Source organism: Physella acuta, unplaced genomic scaffold (assembly GCF_028476545.2).
Source record: "Physella acuta isolate Inbredline_101_S28 unplaced genomic scaffold, ASM2847654v3 ptg000818l, whole genome shotgun sequence".
In the NCBI taxonomy this organism is placed as follows: Eukaryota; Metazoa; Mollusca; class Gastropoda; family Physidae; genus Physella; species Physella acuta.
In genome coordinates, this window is record NW_026732336.1 from 158,719 (window position 1) to 172,923 (window position 14,205).

Below are 14,205 nucleotides of genomic sequence, written 5' to 3' on the forward strand. Positions count from 1 at the left end.
AAGTCGAGTTTTCTCTTAGATCTAGCTAGAACCTAGATAGATAAATCACTTGTATCCTTGAATTAGATGATCAGTGAAGCTAAAAAGCAAAGATTTATATCAAATATTAAATCACATGTATCCTTGAATTAGATGATCCGTGAAGCTAAAAAGCAAAGATTTATATCAAATATTTAAGGACTAAAATAGTTTAATAAAGAAACTCAATAATGTATTCTGATTTTAAAATGCTTTTTAATTTTAACTAATTAATTTTGGTTTGACCTACATTCTAGATCTATAAATAACTCACTTCGACAGCTGATCGTTAAATTCCAGATATAGAATCTAGAGAAATATATTTTATATTTAAGGGGGGATGGGTAGTCAATACACCAAATTAAAAAAATGACAGCTTAGAGACAAGTTTTGTTATTTACTGAATCAATTAGGCCCAAAACCTTAATAAAAAATACTTTTCAAAATGATGAAACATATTTTTGAGTTTTGATAGTGGAAATAGGGGGTCGGAAAGTGCAATTTTAAGTATATAGTAGAAACAATTTAACTCTAAAACTATACATACAAATTCAAAGAAACTTTGCAGTCATCAGGAAGTTTGTATTTTTAATGGATGTGCAAAGGGAAATTTCGATATTTTAAAAAATAAATTTTTAGTTAATTTTACTATTTTCCTTCGTTGTTTAGCATTTTATATCAGTTGAACGGCCAAAATGTAATATTAAAAACTTTTTTAAAAAATTATAATAAAGTAAAACCCCTTTGCACGACCATAGTAAAATATGTTAAGCACACATAGCACAAATTATAAGCAATTCTGATGAGAAATAATTGAATGAGATTGCTACCCCTGTCATCACTACCCTAAAATTGACAAAATGGAGAAAACACAAAATTAAACTTTCAAATCAAAATTTTTTATTATGTACAAATAGCTATAAGAAAAAACATGCATTATTTACATAGATAATTCAAGTGTAAAACATAATAAATGTGAGAAATAAATAATCTAAAAACCTGCAGAATTTTTATACATTTTTGAACCACTCCACCCCACAATGATTAAAAAATAAAAAAATTAAAATTTCCCTGCACTAACTTTTACCACCTTCCATACACTCAAAGTCTTGCTGAGCAACAATCCTGGCACTAACTATTTCTTTTTTTCTTCTTTTCACCTCCAAACACTCCTTTCTTTCAGCTTTAGACACACGCTGTGTGTCCCTTTTCCCCCTTTTTTCAGTGTTATATTACTGATTTTACAGCCAATGTGCTGCAAAAAATTGTGTAGGCCAACACTTCCTGAATTGAACTCAGCTACTGAAAGTGAAGTGCCCACATCAACTCTTTTTTTTCCTACAAAAATATGCTTGCGGACGCGAGCCCAAATCTTGGCATGTATGCTTTCATTTGCATTTTGTGTCATGCCTGAAAAGCATCGGGAGAGCAGACTATCAGAGGTGAGCCTCTCATAAATAGGCTTTACCTTTTCAGCCACCACCTCTGATAGAAAGCAGCTGCTCCTCCCAATGTGTGAGGGAGGTTGTAAATTGAGAGCAAGAGCTCGCTGCCAAAAGCACCAGGACGATTCACCGGCAGGACAGTCACTGTGGTTTGGTTTATCGTCGGTTGATGTAGCGTGATTGTAGCTCATCATTATTTTGTGCCTCAGCTCCTCAGTAGTGCTGCACCTGCTGGACACAGCCTTCTTGTAATATTTTTGGAGGAGGTTCATTTTTACCTGAAGGTAAAATATTTTTGTTTTACAAACAAGAAAAAAAAAGAATGTAGTAATTCTTATATGATGCAAGAAATTTTGAATTGCACTCACTTGTGTTAGGCTTCCTGTTTTACGCCTACCTAATGTCCGGCCACTCTTGGACTCATGTGCCACCAGGTTCCTGAGTGCTGTGCCTAGCCTCTTCGACACATGGTTTGTGCACTCTTCTTTTTGGATTGGCACATCATAAGGTGACAGGATCATGAGCTCATTGTAGGTTTTGCAATCACCATCGCTGACAAACGTAGTATACCTCAGACCATTGTCTAACGAACGCTGCCACATGGTCTTTGCTGCCTCTACCTCCATGAGACCTGAAGACCCAGTATGGTTTATGTCACAGTCACCTTTGCGTGACTGATACCACTCTAAGTAGGCCTCCTGTCCCTCTTTCCTCTTAATCTTGCCTGTTGTTGAACACAGCTAGAAAAAATAAGACTTCAGTAGCAAATTGTAATTATTTGACAACACAAATATACTAAATAATAATAAAACTATAATTATTATTCTACCTGACAATGTGTGGACATAACATGAAAATCCACTGCCAATCCTGTTGTTGACTCAATGACAACGCCAAGTCCATGTTTTGAGGTATGACCCCTCTTGTACCACGTACCATGAAAACTGACAGTGATGTCAAGAGGTTTATCTGCTTCTGCGCCATACAGTTTTTTTTACTGTATTTACAGCTTCAGCTTTTACCACATCACTTAAAGCTTCATTTTTCTTGTGTATGGCATTGAGATGGGCCATGTATGTCTTTTGTTCCATTGAGTCCATCCCCATCGCCTCACAGAATGCTTCCATCCCAGCATGTCCTAGTCCTATGTTTAGAAAAGAAGCAACCAGCCGCCTGTTAATCTCAGAATGCTTGCTATCTGCAAGTGTTTTAGATGTTGGAGTGCTACTATGGAGCACATTACACTTGGAGCAAGCAACTCGCAAGATCAGCACAGAGCCAGTTCTCTTTTCACAAGATAACGCGAGCTTTTCACAGCATACATTACAGCTCAGCTCGCTGAATAGGCTGCCCAAATTGCTTAGATCAATCAAAGTATATGATGAGAGCTCGTTGCTTTTAGGCACATCAACATCAGGCTTGTCTTGAAATAAACAGGCAGAAAAGTTTAGCTTCCGCTTGGAAGCAGATTCTCTTACATGAATATCTGGTAACACAGTGTCCTGGTTGCTAGTTCCTGGAGTTTCAGTTGAAAGTGTTGGCTCATTCAGCTGAATCTGGGCTTTGTTTGTAAGCATGAAAGATCTTGCATTGGCCATGGCAGCTTTCTTGGAACGAACATTGCGTTTGTTTCTGCTGACTGCAGCTCGTTTGATGGGTGCCATTTCACTGAAAAATAATAAGTAATTAGTCAATAAACATTGATTACAGTTACTACATCTAGAATAAGTCTTACTACTAACTGAAATAGTAAATCTAATTATAACTACTAGATTATTACAGGTAATAAGTTGTTATATAATTATGAACATGTTAGTACTAGAGTTAGATCTAATCTAGATATAGATCTAGATCTAGAATTGCCTAGCTAGTAAAGTAGCTAGACTATCTACTCTAGCTAGAATCTAGATTCTAGATCTAGAAGTCTAGATAGATCCTAGATCTAGAAATCTAGATCTAGATCTAGATCTAGACCAGACTAAACTAAATCTAGATTTAGCATAAATTAACAATAAAACAACTTTCAGATAGATCTAGAACTGTTACAAAATAAGAAAATTAAAATATTTACCTTGAGAATTGCTTGAAGCAAACACAAATGATCAGTAATGCTTGAAATTCAGTTACTACGTTGTTGAAGCGTGTGTTTGAATATTGATCGATGAGGAACAATGGCCAACCAAAGTAAACCAAAGCATTGCATTATGGGCCACGGTTAAATGAAAAGGACTGATGAAAATTAATATAGATCTATGTGTTGGAACGTAATAAAAATAGCAAACGAACGTATCGTTAAAGCTATAGCCGACAGAACATTAGCTATATAATGCGTTATAGTTACTTTTGAATTAGCAATGGAAGTATGAATTAGTATGGAAGCTGCCATTATTGTTGTAAAAAGTAAATGAATCATGTGACGTGACTATTCACTATTCACTATAAGTAAAATCATTGTTCTGAACTATTATAATTAATGTGGTTCATCTACCAATGAATAAATCAATAAATTAATTAACGTCTTTAAATTAGTTAGTGATTAACAGTCTGTTTAGAAAATAAAATTGTTCTCTACCTCAATACTATTTTACAGCTCTACACATAGTGAAGATTCTATTCTGTAACCAAACGGGAAAAAAAATATTCAAACAGGTAAACAAACTTTAGTTTTAGTAGTATACTGGACTACCCGTTACCTAGTTAGATAACTGTGGGTTTCGGGGGTCATCTATAAAAGACATCACGTCTGTCACTTATCATCACAAAATAACCAGACCCCACATTCAAAAAGACGTTTTTTGTCTTTAAAAAACACCGATTTCGGCTGAGAATGGTTCCGTCCACACTGTCCCTTCATATGCAGACGTCACAGGTAAACTCTACCTCTACCCAACTCTACTTCACTGCCCAGTGTCCTGCCAAGTCTCAGACAACATGTTTTTATCGTTTAAAAAAAAAACGATTTCAGGCGAACATGACTCTGACCACACTATCCCTTTATATGTTGAGGACACAGAAACAGATACACTCTACTTCACCAGCCCTGTGTCCCGCGAGTTCCCGAAAGGCAACTTTATCATTCAAGTTTTAAAAAAAAGAAATTTAAAAAAAAAAAAACTCACTTTGTCGTGATGTGTCTCGAACCCGTGCCACCCGCATGGTAACCATTACACTAACATATTAGCTTTTTGAGCAGCGACTACCTAACGTATAATTAGTACTATAATTTACCTCAAAGTAAGAAATCAGTTAACGCGAATATGGCCTATTATTTTAACATAAATTAGGGGCCTAGATCTATATCCCAAATTAGCCAATTCCATAGTTAGACAAAAAAAGATTTATATTAAAAATGAAGGTCTGAAATAGTTTATTATAGAACCTCATTATTATCTAGATCTATATCGAGATAGAGTTGTCTAGATTCTACGACTGGTTTGGTCTAGTTTTCCATAGTAAACCCGTAGTTCTAGACAATCTAGATCTAGAACCTAGATAGATAAATCCCTTGTATTCTTGAATTAGATGATACTTAAGGCTAAAAAGCAAAGATTTATATCATATATATATATATATATATATATATATATATATATATATATATATATATATATATCAAATATAAGGAGTAAAATAGTTTAATAAAGAAACTCAATAATTTTACGTGATTTTATAAATGATTTTATTTTAACTGATTAATTTTGGTTTGACATAGATCTAGATTCTAGATCTTTAACTTTTTCTTCCTTCGACAGCTAATCTGCAGATGTAGAGAAATTTATTGTATAGACTTCTAAAATAAATAAAACTGTTAAAAATGATAATAGTGTTGAAACCTTTTAAATATAGCTAACGGGCGCATCTTTAAAGCTATAGCAGAGAGAAAATTAGTTTTATAAAGCGTTAAAGTTTTCAATGGGCAACACAATCTTCGATGGAAGCTGCCATTGTTGGATTAAAAAGCAAATAAATCATGTGACGGCACTAAAAGTAAAGTCATTGTTCTGAAATTACATAATTAATGTAGTTAATCTACCAATGAATAAATCAATAAATTAACTAATTCACGTCTTTAAATTAATTTGTGATTAACAGTCTGTTTAAAAAAGAATATTCTTCTCTACCCAAATATTATTTTACAGCTCTACACATAGTGCAGATTCTCTCCTGTAACCAAACGGACAAAAATAAATAAATATTCAAACATGTAAACAGACTTGAATTTTAGTAGTATACTAGACTACCCGTCATTCCTTGGATAACTGTGGGTTTCGGGAGTCATCCATAAAAAAACATCACTTCTGTCACTTAACGTCACAAAAGCCAGACCCCACATTCAAAAAGACGTTTTTACAAGCTTTTATTTAACTCACTTCCTCTGTCGACAGTCTGTTTGTCGTCAGTCTAGATCGAAACGCAGGAGTGAAAATTCGGACAGTTCTACTTGACCGATACGATTCACAGTTGGCACGTGGGTCAAGACATGAAGACAATACAATCTGAATCTAAATTTGACTTAATTGGATGCCTAATTAATTTTTCATGAATTAATTAAAATTTGGACCGAATTAGTAGGCATGTCTATCCAACCACACTACATACGTCATCACGTCCAATCAGGTTTAATAGCTGCGCTATCACGTTCAATAGACGCGCAATGGTTTTTAGTCTTGTAACACTATTGCAAATAAAACTTGTAAAGTACTGAAAAAAAAATCATAAAAAACATTTTAATAACAAGCTTTTATGTAATGATGCACTAAAAAGTAGAAAATAAATTATACACTACTATTTAAATTACTATAAAGAAAAGCGTGGGTCTCTTCTCAAATATTAGTAAAGGTATCCAATAGGTACTAAAGTACTAAAGTGACCCACGATTTTCTTTATAGTAATTTAAATAGGAGTGTATAATTTATTTTCTACTTTTTAGTGCATCATTACATAAAAGCTTGTTATTAAAACGTTTTTTATGTTGTTTTTTTATCTTTGAAAAACACCGATTTCGGCTGAGCATGGGTCTTACCACACCATCCCTTCATATAATGACGTCACATGTCACCTACTCAAATCTACTTCTCCTGCCCAGTGTCCCGCCAAGTCTCAGACATGTTTTTATCGTTTAAAAAAAACGATTCCGGCCGAGTATGTCTCTGAACACAATATCCCTTCATATGCAGAGGATTAAGAAAAAGGTAAACTCTACTTTAATATTCCCATTTCAAAAAAAAATAATTGAATTTTTTTTTAAAATTATATAGATAGATAAGATAAGGGATCCGGACAAAAGGCCAACACGGACAAAAGGCCGACAGTGACAAAAGGCCGACAAGACAAAAGACCGACAAGACAAACGGCCGACAAACAGGCGACTGCTAAAAGGCCGACATCTAAAAGGCCGACAAGACACAAGACCGACAAGACAAAAGGCCGACATCCAAAAGGCCGACAAGACAAAAGGCCGACTGCTAAAAGGCCGACTGCTAAAAGGCCGACAAGACAAAAGGCCGACAAGTTTATAAATAACAAACTACAACTACAGAGATGTTTAATATATAAAATATGTAATTATATACGACTTTTTGAGTTTCTCATAAATATTCTTAGGTACATACAATAGGATAAAATAAAACACACGATGTAGCCAATTATTTGTTGCCGATAAATTAGTCCATATATAGGGAAATCACAGGGGTAAGTTTACACAAAAAATAAAAATAACTTACCAATTTTGGCACACTTGTATCACAATCACAACAGAACTAATGAATCCAATGAATATAGTATACACTTTTTTTCACGCAATTCGCAATGGCCGAAACTAAAATATAATTCACATTTTGTCAGTATTTAACATATAGTCCAGTGAAGGAACGCGATTTTTCTACTTCATTTGGTTTCTTTGATTTCTTTGCAAAATATGTAGTTAAGGCCACCGATCTGTTTATTCTTTGTAAACTCCCGTCATCCCTAGTCGCACGGACCCCATTGTCCACCTTATAAGGATCGCAACTTGCATTGTCTCTTGGCGTTCCACCTTTTTGCATGTGGGTGATGATGCCGGCGGCTTTTGATTTGGTTGTTTGATGATTATCTCACCTCGATTGCACAGAAGGAGCTATGAAAAACAGCAGTGACCGCATTTTGTAATAATTAGGTGTTGATTCCTTGTGTTTAAGACACTCCCGTAATCTCAAGTCGCTTTACCCGATGGTTAACCTTATAAGGATATCAACTAGCACCGTCTCTTCTCTTGAAAGTTTCGCCATTTTTCATGCCTTAATTCAGTGGTTGTCAAGATAGGAGCTATGCAGTAAAACATATGTTGCGATATTAGTGTTTTTATTGCTTGTCGGCCTTGTGGTTTGTCGGCCTTATGGTTTGTCTGCCTTATAATCTGTCGGCCTTATGGTACGTCGGCTTTATAGCTGTGTGCCTTATAGCTGTCGGTCTTATGTCATGTCGGCCTTTTGGATGTCGGCCTTTTGTCCTACACCCGATAGATAGATAGATACACAGATACAATTGTATTCACTCTATTTTGAGATGTATCTTTTTGTTCTGGCGCATGATCTCGACGTATTGATTTTGTAACTTTAAACATTATTTGCACAGAGGATTAAATGAAGGGGTTGGGGGGGGGGGGGGGGGGGGGGGGGGGAGAAGAATGTTTTGAGTCTGACCAACAGTTTTTCAATACGGCCTAGTCATCTATATAGGTGCATGCACCAAAAAAAAAAATGGCCAGATAAATAGAGGTTGAGTATCCTAAAGTTCATGTTGAAATTACCATGTTTTCCCCGAAAAATGTCTTGCCGAACGACCCCCCATGATATTTTGTAAGGTGGTAGGAGAACACCTAGGGGTGTCAGAAAAAACTCGCCATTTCCGGGGAAAATCTGGAATGGGTCAAAACTGACCAATCGTATTTCCCTATATAATCTTTGTATTTTATGGGGAAACAATGACCAGAAAAAAGACCGCTTTCAGCTTCCTAGAGGGGGGGGGGGCGCTTTTTCGATTACTAAAATCAGAAAAAATTACATTGGATTAGTGAGTTGATAAACTTTACCACTTATAAAAGAAACCAATTGTAACAAAGCGTATTGTACGATTGTGTGACATTAAAAAACAGAGTGACGTTTAACACCCGCTCTAACAACTTTGTCAAGATGGTAAATCCCAAGGATTTACACTGGATTGGTGAGTAGATAACTCTTTTAACACTAAGAAAAGAAACCAAATTCACTAACGCTTTAAGCACAATTTCACCACCCAGTTTTGTTAAGAAATGACGCGACTAGTATTTGGTATGATTCTTGCGATTCTCTCAACTTCAACGTGAGGAATCAGATCAGGCGACACTCTTTGAAAAAAAAATTTAAGAGAGAAAAAAATATTATATTGTACGGAATAGATCTTGTTTTTATTGCTTTTTTTATCACACTTTGTTACTTTGTTTAACCTAACATAATTTTAAACTGTAATACACTATTATCGAAATTGTTCTAACAACACTGTAATATATTGAGAATTGTGAAGTCAAGGAAACTCACTTTTCTTGTATTAGTATTATATTTATAATGTTGTTTTTGAGTAATGCCCCTTGTATTATTGTTTAGTACTTCCTGTATCCAACATGGTGGCTGAGGCCCAATAAAGTTCTATATACAAACAGCATGGTTTCTATTGTCAGTGTTTCAATCTACCTCAATTGGCGACGAGGATAAATCAATCCACTAGAAAGAGCACCTGCTTACTTAAAAAGAAGTTTGCTAGAGCATATTGGCTAAGTATTTCTAGGATAATGGCGCTGTATGGCCAAATACAAGAATTTGATTCGAATGATGAAACCATTAATGATTATCTAGATAGGTTAAGCTTTTACCTTGAAGCTAACGACGTGACGATAGAAGCCAAAAAGAGAGCTGTTTTGTTAACAGTCATAGGGCCTCAACAATTTAGGCTATTAAAGGACTTATGCGCACCAGCTAGTCTAACTACCAAGAGCTTTAACGAGCTGAGCAAACTGCTAACAGACCACCATGCGCCCGTACCATCAAAGTTCCTGTGTAGAGCCAGATTTGACGGTAGGACTCGTCAACCAAACGAATCAATATCAGAATATGTTGCTGCTTTACGTCATCTAAGTAGATTCTGTGAATTCGGGGACACGCTGTCCGACAGACTATGTGAAAAGTTTGTGACAGGTGTAAATAACCCTGATGTTCAAAGAAAGTTGCTTCTCGAGTCAGATCTCACATTGGAAAAAGCAATACAACTAGCAACTTCATTCCGGCAGTCATCTGAGGCGGCGAGATCTCAAGCGCCCTCAGGGATCCATGCAGTAGCCAGCAGGTTAGTCAACAAACACCAACCCCATCAGAGCATTTCAACTTATGCTAAACAGCCTGCAAGTTCAAATCCTAGATCTAAATCTAGTAATAATTATCAAAAATGTAATCGATGCAATGGTCCCCATGCATCTCATCGATGCAAGTTCAAGTCAGCAACTTGTTATAAGTGCAGTAAGCAAGGTCACATTGCCAAGGCCTGCTTTGCAAAGTCTTCGTCTGTTGCTAAATCTAGCCAGTCAAGACAGTACCGCAACCAAAGGCAGCACTATGTTGACTCTCACCAAGACTACCTAACCCAACCAATGAACCACTCTACCTGTGAAAATGCTCAAACTGATTCGCAGCCGGAGTTCAACCTGTTCTCTGCGAAATCAAAAAGTCATGCTCCCATCAATGTACCAGTTTGTATAAACGGTAAGAGCATCATCTTCCAACTTGACACTGGAGCATCTCTTTCCGTCATCACAAAGAAGGACTTTGACGCTGTCACAGGAGGATCAGTGCCTCTACAACCATGTCACAAGTGCCTAACAACATACACAGGTGACAATGTTTCGGTAATAGGAGAGTGTATGGTTCATGTAAGTTATAATGGTCAAAGTGTTAAACTTCCTCATCTTGTGGTTGAAGGAAATGGACCACCATTACTAGGTAGGAACTGGTTAGTTGATCTTAAGTTAAACTGGGAGAGTATATTTTCAGTGAACAAAGCAAGAGAATCTAGTTTTACTTCAATAGATAAAGTAGTATCTGAAAACGAAGGTGTTTTTGGTAGTTCAGGATTACTAAATGATAGGACAGTGAAGATAAGCATTAAAGACACAAATCCAAGATACTGCAAAGCTAGAGTTCCACCTTATGCAATGAGGGATAAAATTGAAAATGAGCTAAGTAGATTGGAATCTAATGGTATCATAAAGAAGGTAGACTATTCCGATTGTGCCATTGTTAAAGAAGGATGCTTCTGTAAGAATTTGTGGAGACTATAAAGCTACACTGAATAAGCAAATAGAGCTAAATAAGTACCCTATTCCTAACATTGAGGAAATTTCTTTGAATTTGGCAGGAGGAGACAAATTCACTGAATTAGACTTTAGTCATCCTTACACTCAACTAGAACTGCATCCAGATTCAAAAGTCTATACTACAATAAACGCACATAAAGGACTCTACCAATATGAAAGACTATGTTTTGGTATATCATCCAGCCCTGGAATTTTCCAAGCTGTCATGGACAGTATTTTTAAGGATATTCCAAATGTTTGTGTTTACTTTGACAATGTGTACATAACTGGTAAGAATGACACTGAACATCTTAAAACACCTGATAAAGTCTTGAAAATAGTTGGTGAAAAAGGTTTAAAGATAAACAAAGATAAATGTCAATTCATGCTGACAGAAATTAGTTTTCTTGGTTACATTTTGAGCAAGCAAGGTCTCAGACCTCAGCCTGAGAAAACAAAAGCCATTAAAGAAAACAAACCCCTACCTGAGCATGCCTCACCAAGAATTCAAAGATGGGCTATCACACTAACTGCATACAATTATGAATTGAAATACAAACCTGGATCTGAGAATAGTGCAGATAGTTTTAGTCGTTTACCTTTAAAAAACCAAAGCCTTAGTTATGTACCAGAAGATGTATTTGTTCTTTTCACTATCATGGATAACTCCAATATAAATGTGAATGATATTAAAAGAGAAACACAAAAAGATGAGTGCTTAATAAAAGTATCTGAGTACTGTAAGAATGGTTGGCCTGAAGAGTCTGTGAATGATGACTTAAGGCCATATAAAATAAGAAAAATGGAATTAAGTCTAAAAGATGGAGAAGATGCAGTCCATTATCAGTCAGAGTTGCCTAAACTTAATATTTGTAACTTAATAAATGATTATGGTGATATGGCAATTTCAAATGCTTTTAAAGAGAATACATTAGTAAGAAGGAATTTGATCATCAAACAACCTTGCTAACATCATTAGCACTTACAGAAACTAAAAGGGTAACATCAAAAGAAAAAAAAAGATTTTTGCCATTTAATACACCCACTTCAAATACTGGATCACAGTTGCAAATTGATAGGGTCCAGGATAGTACTTTTAAACAGTATTTTTGGTTACCAAAAAGCACTATCAGATTACCTGAGAAAATTGATCAATCAAAGAAATCTATGTCAGTTAAGGATCTGAATAATAGCATAATACTTTCAGATGCCAATTCAAAAATAGTTCCATTAAATCATGACAAAACATCCATTGAAAGAGAATTTGGATTTAATGAGAATGTGTATCTGAGAAATTATGGGAGAAGGGAAAAATGGATGCCAGGTCAAATTGTTCAAGGTACAGGACCTGTGTCTTATAAAGTAAAAACAAATGATGGACTTATTGCCCGTAGACACGCAGACCAGTTAAAAATAACTTGTGCAGATAATAAGTGTGAATCTGTCAATCCCACCAAATCTGAACAGTTCACACCAACTCAGTTTGTTCCACAACCAAGTTCTGTTGATATGAGTGAACCAAGTGGTCTAGAGTCAGAAAATGTAAATTCTGGAATTAATGATTTAGATCCTAGACCTCCTGAGATAGAGAATCCAGATGGTCAGAATCTTGAGTCACCAAATCAAAAGCCACTGAGAAGGTCAAGCAGGACAATCAAAGTCCCAAATAAGTTAGACCTATGATTTTAAAGGTAAAAAGGACTTTGACATCATTGTTTTGTATTTTGATTATGTTGTAACATATTGTGCATTGTTTGTAAGGATGTAATCTACCAAATGATTTAAATCATGTAATGTTCATGTTACAATATAATTGGTGATTTTGGAATACTATCATTTGTCTATTGAGAGATGTGTTGTTGTTTACTAAGGGTAAAGGGATGTAATATATTGAGAATTGTGAAGTCAAGGGAACTCACTCTTCTTGTATTAGTATTATATTTATAATGTTGTTTTTGAGTGATGCCCCTTGTATTATTGTTTAGTACTTCCTGTATCCAACATGGTGGCTGAGGCCCAATAAAGTTCTATATACAAACAGCATGGTTTCTATTGTCAGTGTTTCAATCTACCTCAAACACGACCAAAAGTAGACCTGCACCTTCTACAAAGTACACTCTAAAGCAGTGATTCTTAACTTTTTGGAGGTACCAAACCCCAAGAGTTTCAAATGCGCATTCACCAAACCCTTCTTAATAGTTGTATCATCCCCCCTGACAAAATCCGATCGTGAATCATATGAGTCGGCTATGTGTTTTGACCTACGAGGAAGCCCCGAGACTGACTTACCGAACCTCTTGGGTTCGATGGAACTCACTTTTCTAAACGCTTTTGATTTTCTTCTTTTTATTCGTTTCGGCTTTCTAAGGAATATAGGCGCAGGAAACACTTCGTATGACCTTAATCTAACAAACTTATAATCCAACTATATAGTATGTCATAACAGAGACTGTTCCAAAGATAGAACATAAAAAGACTGTCCTAAACTAATTAGCACCTGCTACAAACTGCCCTCTTAACTCAGATGAGGTTTATTTTTTTCTGACATTAATAATAATTTTTAACGGACAATGCAACTTAAGTGGAATTTAATTGGCGTCGAGTAAAGATTTAGGGAACGACAATCATACATCGTAATTATTAATCCTTTTCCGGACTTTCGAACTTTCTCTCTCTCTCTCACACACACACACAGTTGGGGTCGCTACGCCTCTGACTAAAATGTGTCCACATTAAAACGTGACCACATTACAACGTGACCACATTAAAACGTGATCACAATAAAACGTGACCACATTAAAACGTGACCACATTAAAACGTGGCCACATTAAAAGTGACCACATTAAAACGTTGCCACATTAAAACGTGACCACATTAAAACGTGACAACATCAAAACGTGACCATATTAAAACTCGACCACATTAAAACGTGGCCACATTAAACGTGACCACATTAAAACGTTGCCACATTAAAACGTGACCACATTAAAACGTGACCACATTAAAACGTGACCACATTAAAACGTGACCACATTAAAACGTGTTCATTTTAAAACGGAATATCTGGTGTTTAGACAAATTTATCATTTCGCTACACTAGACCAAATCTAACACTAGACCAAATTTAACACTAGACTAAATCTAATACTAGACTAAATCTAATACTAGACTAAATCTAATACTAAACTAAATCTAACACTAGCCCTGACCCAAAACCTAACCCTAATTCCTTTCAGCTTGATAGCAATCATCGTTGGGTGCTGGCGGAGTACTTTTTGAGATAATTGCTAAAATAGCTAATTAAAACCTTCATTATAGAGCAAAGCGTGGCGTGGCAAATGTCAAGTCACGTACTTTAGCGACCGCTTTGTATGTCAATTGTC

The 14,205-nt window shown here is 35.7% G+C and overlaps 1 protein-coding gene across 2 annotated transcripts; it reads right to left on the bottom strand.

The window, feature by feature from the left end:
• Nucleotides 1-1,077: 1,077 nt before the first annotated feature.
• LOC131951628 (uncharacterized) lies at nt 1,078-3,676 on the bottom strand. 2 transcript variants are annotated; one of them, XM_059313967.1, is made up of 4 exons: nt 3,535-3,676; nt 2,293-3,131; nt 1,832-2,203; nt 1,078-1,741 (listed from the first exon to the last, which is right to left on the bottom strand). In XM_059313967.1, exons 2-4 carry the CDS (start codon nt 2,308-2,310, stop codon nt 1,175-1,177), a joined length of 957 nt encoding a protein of 318 aa, XP_059169950.1. In that variant the 5' UTR covers nt 2,311-3,131; nt 3,535-3,676; the 3' UTR covers nt 1,078-1,174. The 2 variants fall into 2 exon arrangements, with proteins under 2 accessions (XP_059169950.1, XP_059169949.1); XM_059313966.1 differs by having other exon boundaries at nt 1,078-2,203.
• Between the last annotated feature and the right edge of the window lie 10,529 nt (nt 3,677-14,205).